Source organism: Chlorocebus sabaeus, chromosome 7 (genome assembly GCF_047675955.1).
Source record: "Chlorocebus sabaeus isolate Y175 chromosome 7, mChlSab1.0.hap1, whole genome shotgun sequence".
Lineage (NCBI taxonomy): Eukaryota > Metazoa > Chordata > Mammalia > Primates > Cercopithecidae > Chlorocebus > Chlorocebus sabaeus.
The window spans coordinates 37,419,690-37,438,266 of record NC_132910.1 but is presented as its reverse complement, the minus strand read 5'-3'; the positions used below and the strand labels follow the sequence as shown (position 1 = coordinate 37,438,266).

At 36.1% G+C, this 18,577-nt stretch overlaps 1 protein-coding gene across 4 annotated transcripts in view; it reads right to left on the bottom strand.

The window, feature by feature from the left end:
- ARHGAP24 (Rho GTPase activating protein 24) overlaps window positions 1–18,577 on the bottom strand; it is a 529,930-nt gene that overhangs the window by 32,659 nt on the left and 478,694 nt on the right. For all 4 annotated transcript variants that reach the window (XM_007999132.3, XM_007999137.3, XM_007999134.3 and 1 more), the window contains 3 exons: window positions 11,768–11,900; window positions 8,922–8,995; window positions 6,226–6,347 (listed from right to left, as the gene is read on the bottom strand). In XM_007999132.3, coding sequence (XP_007997323.2) covers window positions 6,226–6,347; window positions 8,922–8,995; window positions 11,768–11,900 — 329 coding nt within the window. The remainder of the gene's footprint in view (window positions 1–6,225; window positions 6,348–8,921; window positions 8,996–11,767; window positions 11,901–18,577) is intronic.

The following is an 18,577-nucleotide window of genomic DNA, read 5'->3' as shown; positions in this document are numbered from 1 at the left end:
TTAATTAAAATATATATTGTGAAAAGTTAATTCTACCCTCAGATATGGCATCCAAGTCTAATTTTATATAAATCAGGAGAATGAATAAGAAAAGAGGAGAAACTTATTTGTGGAAGTAAGAAAATGAGTAGATTCAGAGAATGAGGAAGGGCAGAGGAAGACAAGAGACCTTGCATGGGTGGATTTGGGAGAGTTTTGAGAGCAGGACAGACAATAACAGAGTACTTTAAAACAACTTTCTTATTGTAGTTTTGATTTGCATTTCTCTAATGATCAGTGATGATGAGTTTTTTAAAGTAAGTTTGTTGGCTGCATAAATGTCTTATTTTGAGAAGTGTCTGTTCATGTCTTTTTGCCTACTTTTAATGGGGTTGGTTTTGGTTTTATTCTTGTAAATTTGTTTAAGTTCCAATGAGATGCCATCTCATGTCAGTCAGAATGGTGTTTATTAAAAAGTCAAGAAACAATAGATGCTGGCAAGGATACAGAGAAATAGGAACACTTTTATGCTGTTGGTGGGAATGTAAATTAGTTCAACCATTGTGGAAGACCGTGTGGTGATTCCTCAAAGATCTAGAACCAGAAATACCATTTGATCCAGCAATCCCCTTACTGGGTATATACTCAAAGGAATATAAATAATCCTGTTATAAAGATACATGCACACATATGTTCATTGCAGCACTATTCACAAAAGCAAAGACATGGAATTAACCCAAATGTCCATCAATGACAGACTGGATAAAGAAAATGTGGTACATATACACCAAGGAATATTTTGCAGCGATGCCATAAGAAGGAACAAGATCATGTCCTTTGCAGGGACATGGATGGAGCTGGAAGCCATTATACTCAGCAAACTAACACAGGAACAGAAAACCAACCACCACATGTTCTCACTCACAAGTGGGAGTTGAACAATGTGAACATATGGACATACGAAGGGGAACAACACACACTGGTGTTTGATGGGGGAAGGTGGGGAGGGAAAGCATCAGGAAATATAGTTAATGGATACTGGGCTTAATACCTAGGTGATGGGTTGACAGGCTCACAAATCACCATGGCACACATACCTATGTAACAAACCTGCACATCCTGCACATGTACCCCAGAACTTAAAATAGAATAAAAAAAAAGTTAAAAAACAACACCAAAAAACAACTTTTTATGCATTAAGAATGCAGTCAGATTTAGTATTTTCTCTAGAGACACAATAAACATCTAACTTGTTTTTAATTATTTTTGGATGCAAGAACACTTTTTCTTTAAATACTGACTCATGCTGAAGACTGGGCCAGGATGTGGCTAGGTGGTTTATGTGCTCAGTGAGGTCTCCTGCAAGTTTGGTTGCTGTGAGCTGGTTTCTTCTGGGGCCTGATTGATCCTGGGTAAAATGAAACAACTACACTCCCAGGGAATGGAGACCTCCCCATGACCCCCAACAAATTATGATAACAGATGGGATTATTTTGCTTCTCCATTTTTCCTGTACTTAAAGAAAAACAAACAAACAAACTTATTTGTCTACTTGTGCACCTATCCCTTACACAATTATTGGTGTATTTAGAGAATTTACTTTTCTCATTGGGTATCAGGTTTCTTACCCACAAAGGAGGCACCACGCAATTTTTAAAAGATTTCTCCTCAAATAACAAGATACGCACCAAGAGTTTAAAGAATAACAACAACAAAAACACTGACTTCTAGGAAGATGATGGTAGCACAGTATTGGAGCTCCTGAAATCCTCAAATAAAAACAGAGCAACTAGATAGCAAAGCCAAAACTCATGGGCAACATTTCCAAAACACTAGCTGACAGGGTATCTCCCCAAATCCCCAAATATATGTTGGTGGAGACAAATCCTCATTTCCACAAGGCCTGCATGATGTCAGTGTCTCTGTAGAGAGAAGGAGAGAGGAGCAATGGGGACTCTGATGGGCCTGGAAATACAATATCCCCAAAGCGCCGCATAGATATTCACTGGAAAATGCAAAGAGTTAATTTAAGAAGAGCGGCTAAAATTGGGAGGGATTGTACCTAGTCCAATAGAGGTGGCCAGTGGCAAGGTCTGAAGGAGTCAGACATCCAGCCCCTAAGATCTCTCTACACTGACCAGCCAGGACTCTCTTGCAGATAGCGTTTTGCAAGGAGGGGATACTGCTAGGAGAGAGGTGAAAATTGAGAAGGAGTAGGACAACAGAAATGAAAGAACGGGAAGAAAGACCAACGAAAATCAAGAAGGCAATAAAGCCAGGCTATCTCAGGAAGCAAGATGCCATATTTTTTTATAAGATGTGAAAAAACAGATTGAGCTCTGTGAAGTCAGAAAAGTTAACCTGAATGGATCCTTCACACACACAGCGTTGTGACAACATGCCATTTGGAAAATTCACTGAGTTACGCTAATCCTCCAAATTCTTACACACGTATTTCTATAGTATCCAAGATGTATTTGTTAATATCAACACTAATCTCACTAGAAAAGTGCTTAGGAATTTAGGAAGCTGTCAAGCTCAAGGTTTTAAATGCAAATTTTTCACATGCAAGTTTAAATTTTGTCAATGGCAACACACTGACAGCTGTATTTCTTGAAGTGAAATGTTTAGTTCATTTTTGAGAATGTGTCTGCTAAATGTTCTAGTCTGAATAACAGTAGTTTGTCAGTTGTTCTTTCAAATAAAAATGGAGTTCCAAGAAAAAGCAGTTAGTGCTGCTCAAATATCACACAAATGCTTCCCCTTGAGCCGATCATTCTGTTACTTTTAGAAGCAGTATGCAGAAGTGCTTTGTACAGACAGCCGTCTCTCCACCCTAATATTAAAGAAATGTGTTCTCAAGGTTGATTATTTAATGTAATTAATAGTTTTTACTGTTCAGCAAGAACATTCTTAAGTAAAATTGGCATTTTCTTCCCTATTGTAAATGCATGGTGATGAAGAATATGGTGCTAGTGGGGTTTGGTGGCACTGCCTTGATTCATACTAAGGTGTCAGCTGCTGTAGCCATCACTGCTTTAGCACCACTTGTGCAAATGCCAACACAGTGAAAGGGCAACAGCATCTTCATATTATTATGAAAATATATTTGAGCCCATGGACCTCCTGAATGCATCTCTGGGGCCCCCAGTTATCTGAGTACTATATTTTGAGAATCTCTAGGCTGGAAAGACATCAATACAAGGACCAGTAGTGAACATTAAGTGGATAGATTTATATACATATCACCAAAGATTAAATGAGGACTAAAATGGAGAGGGTATAGTGTATAATGGGTATATATTCTAACAGCATATAGTATAAATATTAAAAGAATAAAAGGAGGATTAAAAGAGCACATGTAAAGAATTTTGCAGTAACCTTACTGGTGTTGGTATTGTTATTCTGAGACTACTGTGTGTGATGAGTTATAGAGCAAATTATTAATTATGAGATGTTCTAATTCTGTTATCCTCAGTGTCTTTGCAAACCAGGATTTCTTGGAAGAAAGGGAATAAAACTGTAAAGAGAAATGAATAAATAAAAACCCTGTAGTTACAATTTTGAATTGTAACTATTGTGAACTTGTGAGGCACTACTTCTTTAATAGGTAAATATGTATATATGTTTATTATGCATGTAATATATACATGTGTAGTGTGCATTCATATCTACTATAGCTCTGCCAACTAAAATGTCTAGAAACAATGACCAAGCCAGTAGCAACGAGCACCACTGGCACTAAGCATCTAGTTCGCCTTGAAATATCATTTCCCCACTAAAAGAAGTCAGGAGTTTTTTGGAAATTGACCAGTTCCAGGTTTGAGGTATAAAATATATGAGCCTAAGAAATCCTGTCATACTAAAAAGAAAAATACCTACCCCAAACTAGGAAGGCCATGTCAAAAGAACTAAGAAGACAACTTGAAGATGCTTCCACTGGCCAAAGATGGGAAAATTTGAGATTCAGTGAAGGACAGTAATTACAATGTATTGACCAAGCAAATTGATTTTAATACATGACCTTATGATGATATTTTTAAAATATTCACAATAATATGTATACTGGGAAGACAAAGAAAATAACACTCACTTTTAAAGGCGTTAAAAAATCTGTTCATGTGCTTAAAAAACTGGTAAGTAAAGGGAAAGACTCAAGCAGCATTTATCTTGCCTTTTAAAGTTACCATTGGGTTCCTAAGTAGTAGATGAGAAGAAATTTTTTAAAAGTGTTCCAATTATTAACTTAAAAATTAAAATATTGCCATATGGGTGAACCTTGGGGACATTATGCTAAGTGAAATAAACCAGTCAAAACAAGACAAATACACTATGATAACGAGTATATGAGGTACCCGGAGTAGACAAATTCATAGAAACTGAAAGCAGAAGGGTAGCTGCCAGGGCCTGGGGGAGAGAGAAAGGGGAGTTCTTGTTTAGTGGGTAGGGAATTTCAGTTTTGTAACGTAAAAACAGCTCTGGAGACAGATCCTGTTGATGGTTGCAAGACAATGTAAAGGTACTGAATGTTGCTGAACTGTGAACTTGAAACGGTTAAGATGATACATTTTATGTTACGTGTGTTTTACCACAATAATGAGTTGAAAAAAAACACATAATTACAATAGCAGCATTTCAGCTTCCAGCGAATTAATAGTTTTAGGAATTTTGTTAAGTTCACAAAAAGAGAGATAAAGTGACATTATGTGTCTCCCGATTAAAGGGCACAACACAATCAAAGGTCATGCCAAGAAGATAAAACATGGATTTTATCCAGGTCCTAACTTGTAGAAAATGCAGAGAGCAGAGAACTATTAATATATTACACTGCACCATGAATCAACAAATCCATGAATCAACAAATCCGGACTATGGGAAACTCTCCAAGTGAAATAACATGATTTTTCAAATGGCAAGTTATAGGGGATGCTGTATATTAAAAAATTCTTCAAAGCTATCAAGTAAAGGAATAGAAAACTTAAATGTAATATCTGGGAAGTCCATTTGGATGATAAAACTACAAAGAAACACACAGAAATTGCTATAAAAGTCTGGATATTAGGATGACAGACACTGGGATTGGGTCAGGACACAGGAAGAGTTTTGGGGATGCCTGGAAAAGTTCTATTTTTTTAACTAGATAGCTATTTTTAGAGTACTTGTTTTATATAATTCATTAAGATGTGAGTATGTGAGTATGTGTGTGTGTGTGTGTGTGCGGGTGTGTGTGTGGTGGTGGTTTTATGTATTGCATGTATTTTAATTTATAACAAAGATTTCAAAAAACAATGGACCAATGTATCTCCAAGCTTCTTGCAGCTTCAGATTTCATATTTTCTAACGTCTGCTAGACTCTTCAGGTAGAAATTAAGTTTTCTGAACTATCTCATTGCCAAAAATCTGATGTTAAACTTATATTGCCCTTGGTGTTTAACAAAGGAAATTAAACTGAAGTGATGTAGGCAGACATGCAAAAGCTTTTTTTCTCACACACAAGATCGAAAGAAATGAAAATATTGGAATTTTAAGGAAAGCAACAGTATCAGGTAGTAAAATCCAGGTGACTGAGGGGGACATTTTATTCTAGACTAAATAAACGCAGAGTGAATCTAAAAATAATTATTGTTTCCCTTTCTCTTTTTCCTATTAAGTTCTGAAATCATAAATTAGTCCAGTTTGCAGCAAACAATGGTGCTATTAATGACACAGAGCACCTAGGCCTGCTAGAAAAAAACAAAGTGCAGTTCATTGTTGAAAATAATTGAGACACTTTATAATTTGAATAACAAAAATTCCTTCATGTTTTAACCTACAAATAGACAAGCAGCATTGTCTTATAAAAAAACATTTTTCCCTCTTTAAGTCAGTCAAATAAAATCAAAATTAATAAAAATGTATATTAACTGAAAATAATAACTTTTTGAATTTTCTGAAAATTGTATTGAACTCACAAAGTGAGGTAGTTTTTTTCAGTTCTTGAATACTTTATGTATGATTTACGAAGGTTTCATTTATTCTTGTAAGGCTAATGAAGAAGCATTTAATACATTTTATGTTTAGTAAACACAAACAAAAAGTACCTGACTCTTCAAAGGAAGATTTTACATTTAAAGAACTTCAGTTAATAAATGGAGTTGCCAAGTATTCATTTATTACCTTGGTTTGCTCAGAGGTGAGTAGATTCTGGCCAATGAAGAGATAATTGCTTCTTCTTTTGATGAGGGTATAAGACAATCATTTACTTACCCTCCATGATAGTCAAAGGATCTTCCACTTTGGGGCGCAGGATGTTAGGACCAAAGACAGTTGCCAAGTTCTGCACACTCATTTTGTTAACTCCCGAGTAGGACTGTACTTCATCCAAGAACCTATGGCGTATAAGCATATGATCGAAACACAATGGGATCAAATTTGCCAGTGGAAGAAAAATCAATCATTAGAAAATTTACAAACTAAAGTACGTTCAAAGATGACTATGGAGACAGAATTATTTGGATGTTCATACATCTCTCACTCAAACATATTGCAAATTAGGAAGGATCAAACTTTATGTATCATATCCACTATCTGTCTCGGCCTGGCCTGCTTTGATTTCCTCTGTCAATCAAAGGAACAGGTGTGTTTGAACAATACTAACAGGGACTTGAGAGTCAACAATGTTGATTCCCTTCTAATCCCTTAATAAAGTAATAATTTGTATCTATATTCAATTAGAGGACTGTAGATAAGATCAGCTGGTAGGATGCCTTATTTTAGAGAAGAGGAATTAACCCTCTTTGTGGAGTAATTTGTGAGCTTCAAAATTATAGTATATTAAGAAATGAGATAAAATACAGGCCGGGCATGGTGGCTCACACCTGTAATCCCAGCACTTTGGGAGTTCAAGGCAGGTGGATCACTTGAGGTCAGGAGTTTGAGACCAGCCTGGCCAACACATGGTAAAACCCCATTTCTAATTAAAAAAATAAAATAAAAAATCTAGCTGGGCACAGTGGCGGGCGCCTGTAATCCCAGCTACTTGGGAGGCTGAAGCAGGAGAATCACTTGAATTTGGGAGGCACAGGTTGCAGTGAGCCAAGATTGCACCATTGCACTCCAGCCTGGGGGTCAAGAGTGAAACTCTGTCTCGGGAACAAAAAGAGAGAGAGAGAGAGAAACATAAAATACAGTAGAAATTAAAACACAGTTCTAACGATATAAAACATTGCAAATGCAAACTGTTTCTATTTATTAGGTGCTAAAAAGTAAGAGGCATGAAATAGTAGGAGAGATTGTTTTCATAATCTTTCAGCATTTCTTCATTCCTCACCTCCTCTTCATTTATACAAGAGTTTCTATAATTTCATGGCTTGCTAATTGTACTGATGAGATAAAGAGGAAATAATGAAAAATTAAAATAACATATTTATATAGTACTAGTATGTGTCAGTCATGGTGCTAATTTATTAAATTCTCAAAGCATCTCTCTGAGGTAGGTACCATTACTGTCTCTGTTTTACAGATGAGAGTCATGTGGTACCGGAGGGGGGAATCTTCTCCAGAGACAGAGTTAGTAAGGGGCAAAGCTAAGATTTGAACCCACCAGAGGCCATACCCTTAACTACTATATCATGACTTTTTAAAAGGTGCCTATTTCCGCACATTCACTACTGTGATACAGCCTAAACTACAGTAACACTGAAGGCAAAAAGCCAAACTAGCATTTCTTATTTAAAATACCTGAAATTAAAAATCTGCTTAAATTTTTGAAGTGAGGTTAGGCATTTCTATTGTGGAGATAAAGACTTACAATATGGTTCCAAATAAACTTTTTCGTCCCTTTTACTTAAGGAGAATGTAATCTCTGTCTCACCCACTAGAATAACTTGAATTAGTTCAAAATCTTTGGATTATAAGCTTCCATATTAATAAATCTAAGCTATCAGTGGCATAATTTCCTGCTATTTCAAATTTTGGAACCCAAGGTCCTGTTTGCTTATAAGTATAACCATCACTAGAGGAACTTATTGTGGGAGGATTTGGAATTTATACTCAGTTACATTGACAATTAACACCAAAATGTCTGATATTAGTCTTAGACTTCATAGTTCCTAGTCCCTTGAACACTTACCTAATCATAACACCAAACACATACATAAATGCTGCACTGCACTCAACTAAAACTTTGAATTTTATTTTAAAATGGACTGGGAAGCTATCATGTAAGACACCCTGCAGTGACTTGTAGTGCCAATCATCACTCTCTATTTAAATTTATACTGTTTCAATTTTGCATATTTGGTTCCTTAAACAGGGGCACATACATGGCATATCCCATTTGAGGCCTTGAGTTATACATTGAGAGGTACATTTTTCAGGCACAATTACTTTTCTAACAGAATTCAGTTACAAACGTCTTTTTGATGAAACCTGAGATGGGAGAGAAATGGAAAGAAAATAACATTTATTGAATGCTTACTATATATTAATCATTTAAAATGTAATTCAATTTTTAAAACAACTATGTGAAATACATGTTTTAATTACCATTTTACCTATTAGGACCCTGAGACACAGAAAGAATAAGAGAATTGCATAAAGACAGGCAACTAGTCAATGGCACAATCTTGGCTCCCATGCAGATCTTTCTCATGCCAAGGTGGCATGCTTCTTTTCCTAAACAACGCCACTCCTGAAACAGTACAAACAACTTGATTGATGTTCAGAACAACATATCTTTAGTGTGTAGAGGCAAAAGAAACTTCAGAAACATTAAATTTCAAAATCAAGCAATTTAATGCTCAGAGAAGCCTTTGAGATCACCTTGTCCAACCTTTTAATTTTACAGAGGCCAACACTAGGGCTCAAAGTAGTTGAGTGATTTTATTCATTGTCAAACACAAATTAGGATCAGGCTAAATATGTCTTGTCTTGTTTACATTCGTCGTTAGGATAGTTCTTACCTGCAAATATACTTGAGGAGGTTGTAATTTACCACTGGCAAACTCTTCACCTGCTTTGCTAATTCCTTAACACCCTGAGTACAAAGAAGAAAATAAAAGTTATCTTTCTACATGTTCACCTTAGAATTAAAGCAAGAGGAAATGGCCATATAATTTTTTTAAAAAATTAGTTTCATATGTTATCAGTGAAAGATCTTGTCCCGAGCACTTACCACTATCACAGTGAATATTTTAGAAATGTTTTCAAATATGTACAAGCATTTAAAATATCTCCGTAAGTACTATTTGTGGAGAAACAGATTCAAGTGAAGCTATTTATCATTTTTAACATTTGTTCGCAATTGACTGAAAAGAGAAGATAAGCTCACTTATTAATAATATTATTTGAAGAAAAGTAAACTATGTAGTGAGCATCCTTCCCAGTTTTAGCATGTGTAGATCATAGATAAACACATCTACTGACCAAAGTCCCTCAGAGCTGGTCAGGTTTAGGATACATCATTTGGGGAGCGAGGATAATTGAAAAATGTGATCTTTCTGGAAATTTCACAAGGGACTAATTTATTTGGTTCTTCTCGTTGTATGACTTCCCCTAAAATGTAAATGATATCAGAAAAGCCAATGGATAATGTAATTTGCTTTCTTCTTCTGCCCATAAAGGTCCAGATAGTAAATATTTGAGGCTTTATGGGACAAATGGTCTCTGTTTGCAACCACTCAACTCTTCTATTGTAGTGCAAAAGCAGCCACAGACAATATTATTTAACAAATGGAATAAAACTGCATTTATAAAAACAGGCAGCAGTTAGGCCGGGTGCAGTGGCTCACGCCTGTAATCCCAGCACTTTGGGAGGCTGAGGTGGGCTGATCATGAGGTCAGGAGATCAAGACCACACTGGCTAACACAGTGAAAACCCACCTCTACTAAAAATACAAAAAAAAAAAAAAAAAAAAAAAAAATTTTAGCTGGGCATGGTGGCGGGCCCCTATAGTCCCAGCTACTTGGGAGGCTGAGGCAGGAGAATGGCGAACCCAGGAGGTGGAGCTTGCAGTGAGCTGAGATCGCACCACTGCACTCGAGCCTGGGTGACAGAGTGAGAATCCATCTCAAAAAAAAATATATATATATATATGTGTGTGTGTGTGTGTGTGTATATATATATAGGCAGCAGTTTTTGACATGAGTGCCAAAAAAATCTAATGGGGGAAAGAATAGTCTTTTACAAATGGTGGTAGGACAATTGTATATCCACACGAAGAAGAATTAAGTTTGTTCCTTTCCTCACACCAAAAACAAAAATGAACTCAAAGTGAATCATAGTTCTAAATGTAAAAGCTGAGGCTATAGAATTCTTAGAAGAAAATACAGGAGTAACTCTTTGTGACCTTGTATTAAGCAAAGTCTTCTTAGATACGACACAAAACCACAAATGATTAAAAATAGATAAATTTGACTTCATCAAAATGTACAACTTTTGTGTTTCAAAGGACACCATCAATAAAATGAAGAGACAATGCACAGAATGTGAGAAAATACTTAAAAATCATATTTATAAGGGACATATATCTAAACTATATAAACTCTTACAACTCAATACTATTAATAATAAGGCAAATAACCCAATTGAAAATGGGGAAATAATCGGAATAGATATTTCTCCAAAGAAAATATACTAATATCCAATAAATACATGAAAAGATGTTCAGCATCATTAGCCATCAGGGAAATATCATTCAACCTTCAATGAGATGACTTTACTCATGTTAGGATGGCTAGGATAAAAAAGACAGGTAACAAGCGATGGCAAAGATTTGAAGAAATCAGAATCTGCACTCATTGCTGATGGGAATGTAAAATGCTGGAGGGCTTTTGAAAAACACAGAGTTACATATGGCCCAATAATTCTACCTTCTAGGTATACACTCAAGAGAAATAAAAACATAGGTCCATGCAAAACTTTGTACATGGATGTTCACAACAACATTATTCATAATAGCCAAATAATGAAAAAAAAAAAAAAAAAACCCCACAGGTCTGTCCGATGAATGAATGGATAATGGAATATTGTTTAGAATTAAAATGAATGAAATACTGATAAGTGGCACAAAATGAGTAAACTTTGAAAACAGTGAAAGAAGCCAATCATGCACACACACACACACACACACACACAAACATTGAATGACTCCATTTATAAGGAATGTCCAGAATAGGCAAATCTTTAGGGACAGAAAATAGATTAGTAGTTGCCAAGAATTGGGGAAAAAGCAGAATTAAGAGAGGGTATGAGGTTTATTTTGAGGCAATAAAAATATTGAAAATATTCTGAAATTAGATTTTGGTGATAATCTAATGTCTCAGAGTTGCACAACTCTGAGAATATACTAAAAAACACTGAATTACACATTTTAAATGGGCAATTGTATAGTATAAAAATTATACCTTACCAAATCCGTTTAAAGAAACAGCAGTAGGTAGGATTTTGTATACAAGCCACTGTTTGAAGTGGTTTGGGTTCACACAATTAAAAGATTATGAGACACAGCAGTCACTTTTTTGTGTGTGATGTGTGGCCTGACATAGCATTGCATTTACCATTTAGGGAAATAAAGTGGCAAGTCGTGCTGATTTAATTTATTCAGCCATATTTCTTTTTTTGATCAGAGAGGGGATCAGAAATGGTACTTGAGCTGTATTTGGAAAGTCTCAGTGTGTGTGAGGTCAATGCAAAGTATAGTGGAGAATAACACTGGGATAGGGCAATGGAAATTTACAGATTTAAGACTAAGAACACACATAAAAATTCCAAACGAAAGCTTATTTGGAAATAAATGCATCAACTTACCGCTTCCTCTTCCTTGCTGAGCAGTTTGGCACATGACAAAAAATCTTCATACTTCGCATAAGGAATAACTGGTTCTGGAAGTTCTCGGAGGTACAGCTTAAGAAGTGATGCCACCGTGTGTACATCTGTGTTGCTGTGGAGATAGAATTGTGAAGATATTCTTTGGAGTAAACTTCATACCATTCTATTTATTTTTTTCAAGAATCCAAGAGTTAGAATTCCATCCAAGTTGCCAATTGAATGAATCCACCCAGTTTTCAGAGAGCACTCATTTATGTGATGCCTATTAGGTGGGAAGAAGAAGGTCTAGAAAGATCTACAGAATCCTCAGTGTAAAGGTGGAATGATGGCTACCAGAGGCTGGGAGGGATAAGTGTATGTGTGTGTGGGTGGGTGGGGTGGGAGTGGGGATGGTTAATGGGTACAAAATATAGCAAGGTAGAATGTATAAGATCTAGTATTTGATAGCAAAACAGGGTGACTGTAGTCAACAATAATTTATTGTACATTTAAAAATAACTAAAACAGTATAATTAGAATGTTTATAACACAAAGAAATGATGAATGCTTGAGATGACACATAGCCCATTTACCCTGATGTGATTATTACACATTATAGGCCTGTATCACAATATCTCATGTACCCCATAAATATACACACCGACTACGTACCCACAAAAATAAAAAAAAATTAAAGAATCCTCAGTGTGGTTTGAACATTCAAGCATTTTTCTTTGTGTGTATTTGATAGTAAGCAAAGGTGTTAACTTAAGAAAACAATGAGAATATATTAGATCTGAAATAAAATATACTGTAATAAAATTTACAAAAATACCAAATCTATAGATGAGTATATGTGTGTATTCAATCTAAAAATGAATTACTAAATTCCCGCTCATCTCTCAAAATGTTGAACTCATTTTTGAGAAAGTGTTGGTGTTTGCCTATAGATACTCGAAGCTTAGTGTGACATGCTATACATTTTTAACAGAGCTCATTTTGAAAATGATTGATTCTAAGTATAATTGTTTGTCTAATATTCTAAGATAGCTGGGAATCCTTAGAGTGTTCTAGAAAAGAAGAGAAATGCTATGAAAATAAACAATAAAAACTTAATGTCCTTTACGTAACTTGAATAATTTATTTGTATCCTCTGCTGAGTGTGAGTGGCAAGATAACTTACTAAATAACTTACTAAAATATTAATTTATATTTTGTCTTCTGTGTCTTATATTTCCTGTTAATCCATGAAGATGGATGATAGCAAGGACAGGAAGAATAGAGTTTTTATTTGTGTGGGCGAAGTCATTTTGTTTTTTGTATCTCCGGGGAGAACAAGCAAAAGTGTGAAAGGAGAGTTGATTCCTGTGAACCGGGAAGAGTGGTAGCGAACTATCCAGGGAATTCTTTACCTCACTCCCAAGCTGTGCTGCAGGAAGTGACATGTCCCCAGAGAGGTGTGCTCTGAGGAGTTGGGATGCAGGCAGTGGGGTTTCCTGCCTCAGTGAATATTCTCTTATCCCAGTGGCGGCATGCAAGCAGAGCCCACTTTACGAAATTATATGAGTTTAGACAATGGGCTTCTCAGTTCTCAGTTTCAAACCCGTGAAATCCCACGGGTTGATTTCATCAGCTATTTACTGCACATCTACTCCTAATGGACATTATAGAAAACACAAGGGCTAGGACCTCAGTGGTTTAAATAAAAAAGGTATTATTCCAGCCTGCTCATGACTTGTAGTCTAGACAAGACAGCAGATATTAAGCTGATAATAAGACAAGTATGTGATTACAAAATAAGGTGAGTAGAAATATGGAAAATTACTGCATACCATCTAATAACAAGACAGGATTTCGAGGGCTTCTCTGAGAAAATGATGTTTGAGCCAAGATCTGAAGGGTGTCTAAGGACAGAAGAAGGCATTTCTGATCAAAGCAAGGGAGAAAAACAGCCTAAAGTGGGAGGAAGTCTCCTGTCCTTGCAGAATTGACAAAGGCTAAGAAGGTCAGAGCCCAGAATGGAAATACGTAAGGTCTGTGCAGTAGGCAGCAACCTCATGGACCACAGGACTTCGCCTCCTTCAGGGTAAGGGCTGAGGTTTTCCATTTTGACATTGGAGTCTCTCAGAACAGGCATATTGTCAACTGTTTTATAGATGTTAAAATGATGGAGGTTATCTGAAAGGGCTTGTTTTAACTAGTTAATTGTATCTTCTTGGTAATTAAATAAATATATATTTTTCTTTCCAAAATTCTGAACTGATAAACACTGCAGAAGAAGTTATCTTAAAACCTTGTAATGAAAATAGAAATCATGTTTCCAGGACATCTTGAAAACTGCAATCAACTCATTAATTCCTAAAACTAAATTCCAAAAAAAACATTTTAAAAAGACATACCTAAAATAGTCTCAATGGTAAGACAAGGAAGACACTAGTATTTTTGTTTGTTTTCTGACAAGCCACCGTATTTCATGTGCATCAAAGCCTTCTGTGTTTTTCTTGCCATATCTACCCCTCGAAGGGACAGTCATTAGTAGTAAAAAAAAAAACACAGCCTGGGGCAGGATAGGCATAGCAGTCAAATATTCCAATAAACTATTTCCTTTTGATTCCACTCTAACCCAATCTACTGTCATGACTCAGATTTGTTTGCCTTCAGAGTCAATGACAATTTTGTTAGTTACAGGTAGTACAAATATAGAAGAATATAAAAATAAAATATAAAATAAATAAGTATATATTTCAATATACAGAGTATGTTATATATAATTTCATGACTATATAAACAGAAGGTATCAAATAGTTATAAATAAATACTATAAATGAGACAATAATGATAAACAAGAAACATATTTAACAAGAAATCTGCTTTAAAGTTTCATTGATGATCTATTTATTACATTGACTGTTCGCAGACACACTGTTTTAAGGGAACTTCCTTAGCATTTACTCTACTGTTTTGCTTTTAATGAAGTGAAGCATTTTATAAACTATGGTATTGAGAACCTTTGAACACTAGATGGCGAGATTGCAAAGTTAGACAATGGGATGGTGTAAAAATTGTGAAGGATGAAGGGCCATAGAATCATTCTTCCTCTACCAGCAATTTTCTTAGAGCCAAAGCTGCAGTAATGTTCCAAGAATAGAAGTATTTGAGACATGAATCACGGTAAAAGGTGGAATGGGATGATTATTTTATTTCTTCCCAGAAGTGATACATTACAGGAGCTTTCTAACATTATAGTATATATGAACACAGCTAATTATATAGAAATGAAGAAATAATGAACAATTATATATATATTTATTAACAAAGTTTATTAACTTTTGCTTAAAGGCTAAAATTTAAAAATTTATGACTCTCTTTTTTTGGCTTTATTAAACTTAGGCTACCCTGTAGAAATAGAGACTTCAGCATTTTTCTAGAGTTTTCATTTTTGCTTTGTCCTTTTTCACTGAAGAAAATAATCATCTCTGGACAGAATCTAACATATTTTTCCAGTTCTGATTCACCTCAAGAGGTTCTCAGTCACATGCCCTAATTGTCAGTAGGCTACTCATTACAATGGGGAAGTCTGGTGTTTCTCCGAAAAATATCTTTGTATGTTCAGTCTACAAAATAGCAACCCTGTCAATCTCACTCTCTAGCCTTCTATCTCCTATTGAAAATCCACTACTTTGCCAAATTAATATCTACTTCAACATGTGCAACCAATTAATTAGATATCAATATTATTTACTAATTGCCCAATGTACCTAAAAGAAAGTGCCATCTTTATCTCAGAGAAATACCCCTCAGTCTTCACCAAAGTGAAGTGACGTGACTGCATTGTGGCAAGTCTATGTACAATGGATAATAAAAATTCTTCACCTAATAACAACAACACATCTGCACATTTCGGGGCTTCACTGAAATTATCTGTCCTACTTATCATCTAGGTGCAATATAGGCCTCTTATTAATCTGAACAAGGATAAAGGAGTCTGACAAGAATCCCTCCTTGCTCATCATCCATCCCCATTCCTCCTTTCCTCATAAACATACTTACACACACGGATAAATCCAAATGTCACCATAATTACAAGTATAATATTACATAGACAAAACCTTGTAACATTTAAGTCTCAAAATTAGAAATGGGAATTTTTCACTCTGAATACTATGCAGAGAATACAGTATAATCCCTTGGTTTAAATGAATAGAATGAATTCCCAATGCACCCACACAGGAAGTTATTAAAGATATTGTGAACTTATCTGCAACAAGCACAATGAGATGATCTAAAATTCACTGAGAATTAAAAAGTAATAATGTCATATCCATCAGCCTCCAGGGAGAACATCCATGAGACTGAAAGCATTTGCCAGTACTTCCAACATGAATGCTACCACCAAATGGTCTTGCTTAAGCAGTACTCTGCTTTGCCTGCTGAGTTCGCCAAGACACAGAAAAGCAATTGCAAAGATACTAAACAGCTCCAGACTAAATTCAACATCTCTTTAAACAGTCTGGTTCTGTTCAAACTTATTTTTTTATGTATCTGTCAAAACTGATGCACTTTTCAGCAGTGAAACTAGAATCTGGTTAAACCTGTCATGGCTTATTGCACAGCTACATAAATGTCACCACTGAATTATATACAAAACCAAAGGACTGTTTCACCTCCAGGCTAAGTGCTGGACTACATTGAACTAGTGCTTATCCCAGTAGAATTCTCCTGGTTTAAAGTTGCTGATGGCAGAGAACTGCATGATACCTGCTATGGTCTGAATATCCCCCTATCCTCTTCGTACATCGAAGCCCTAACTTCTAATGTAACGGTACTTGGAGTTACAGCTCTGGGAGGTAATTAGGATTTGATGAGTTCATGAGGGTGGGGCCCTGGCCTGATGGGATTAGGGCTTTTATAAAATGAGACACTAAAGAGCTTGCTCTTTCTCTCTCCCCTTGTCCAAGAATCCAGTCAGAAGACAGTTATCTGCAAGCCAAGAAGACAGCCTTCACCAGAGCACAACCATATTAACACGCCGATCTTAGATTTCCAATTTCCAGAACTGTGAAATAAGAAGCTTCTGTTGTTTAAGCTACCAGTCTACAGTATTTTATTACGACAGTTTGAATTGACTAAAACAACCCCCAAGTCTACTTTTGGTGAGCTTGTCTATAAAACTGTTGATGGTACTGTCAGAGTACTAGGTAATGAAATGTTATTGCAAAAACAGAAACATGCTTTCAGTTAATGTGAATTTATGGAAACACTGTCAGATAAACCAATGTGATACAGAACACAAAGATTCACAACCTTGGCTGCACACTGGAATTAACTGAAAACGTTTTCTAATAATTGTTGACTAGGTTTTATACATTCTGGTATAATTGATCTGGGTTAAAGCTTTGGCATTGATATTTTATTCTCTTATGCAGCCAATATTGAGGAACACTGATACAGAACATGGATTTGGAGTGGAAAACTCCAACGAAAGGAGGCAGTTCCAATGTGTAATGGTCACCAGTTTAAATCTGGACACTTCTAGCATCCGTGGGAGCCTACTAGTTACGTATTTGTCTCTCCAGTATTCCCCAGTGGAAGACGTGGTGGAAAGAATGTTGGTGGGGACATAGTGCCTGATATGTTTTGGCCCTGTGTCCCCACCCAAATCTCATCTTGTAGCTCTCATAATTCCCGCATGTTGTGGGAGGGACTCAGTGGGAGATGATCAAATCATGGGGGTGGGTCTTTCCTGTGCTGTTCTCATGATAGTGAATGGGTCTCATGAGATCTGACGGTTTTAAAAATGGGGAGTCTGCCTGCACAAGCTCTCTCTTTGCCTGCTGCCATCCACGTAAGATGTGACTTGCTCCTCCTTGCCTTCTGCCATGATTGTGAGGCTTCCCCAGCCATATGGAACTGTGAGTTCTCCATGAAACCTCTTTCTTTCGTAAATTGCGCAGTCTCAGGTATGTCTTTATCAGCAGCATGAAAACAGACTAATATAGTGCCCAGCTTTACCAAACTGTCACATCGATCTTTTCTTTCCTCCCTCTAGAATTACTTCTGTGTATAGAGGTATGTGTGTAGAGACTTCTCCCTTTCAATGCTAGATTATCGTGTAAAAATAATATTTGACTGTTTAACGTACATTCACTCCAACATCCCATATGTGCAAGCACGTGCATGTGAGTACACACACACACACACGTGTACACAAATCACTCTCTTTACATATATAAGATAATAAAAAACAAATAAATATAAAACACCTTGCAGTATAGCTGTAAGACAGAGATTACTTTGAGCAATCTGAGTTTGGTGCTTCTAAACAATAGACTCCTCAAAAAGAAAGTAGCTAACTCCCTAACTGAAAAAAATTATGGATATTTATTCATTTTCTATTTCTGACTAATATTTCCCATGAGTAAGTCTCTATTTCAATGTTTCTTTGACACCTTACTTGCCTTTCCCTTCCACCTCCTTGCCTCTTCTCTGACCACCATTCCTTACTAGTTAGCTCTTCCTCTGCTGGCCTCTAAGTGGTGTTGTTTTCCTGGATGACCAGCACACTCTTTGGATTAATCCATGAGTTCCACTATCACTTTGCTACAAGACTACATAATATCTATCTCTGTATCAGACCTTTCCACTGAATTCTTAGATGTTTCATACATATTTGAACTTCACGTGAACAAAATTGACTGGCAACAACAGAAAAATCTCCCCTTGTGTAAAATTGTTCCTCTTTAGGATTTTTTTTTTTCCCACAATGAATGGCATCACCATTTACACAAACAAGCAAGAAACCCACAAGTC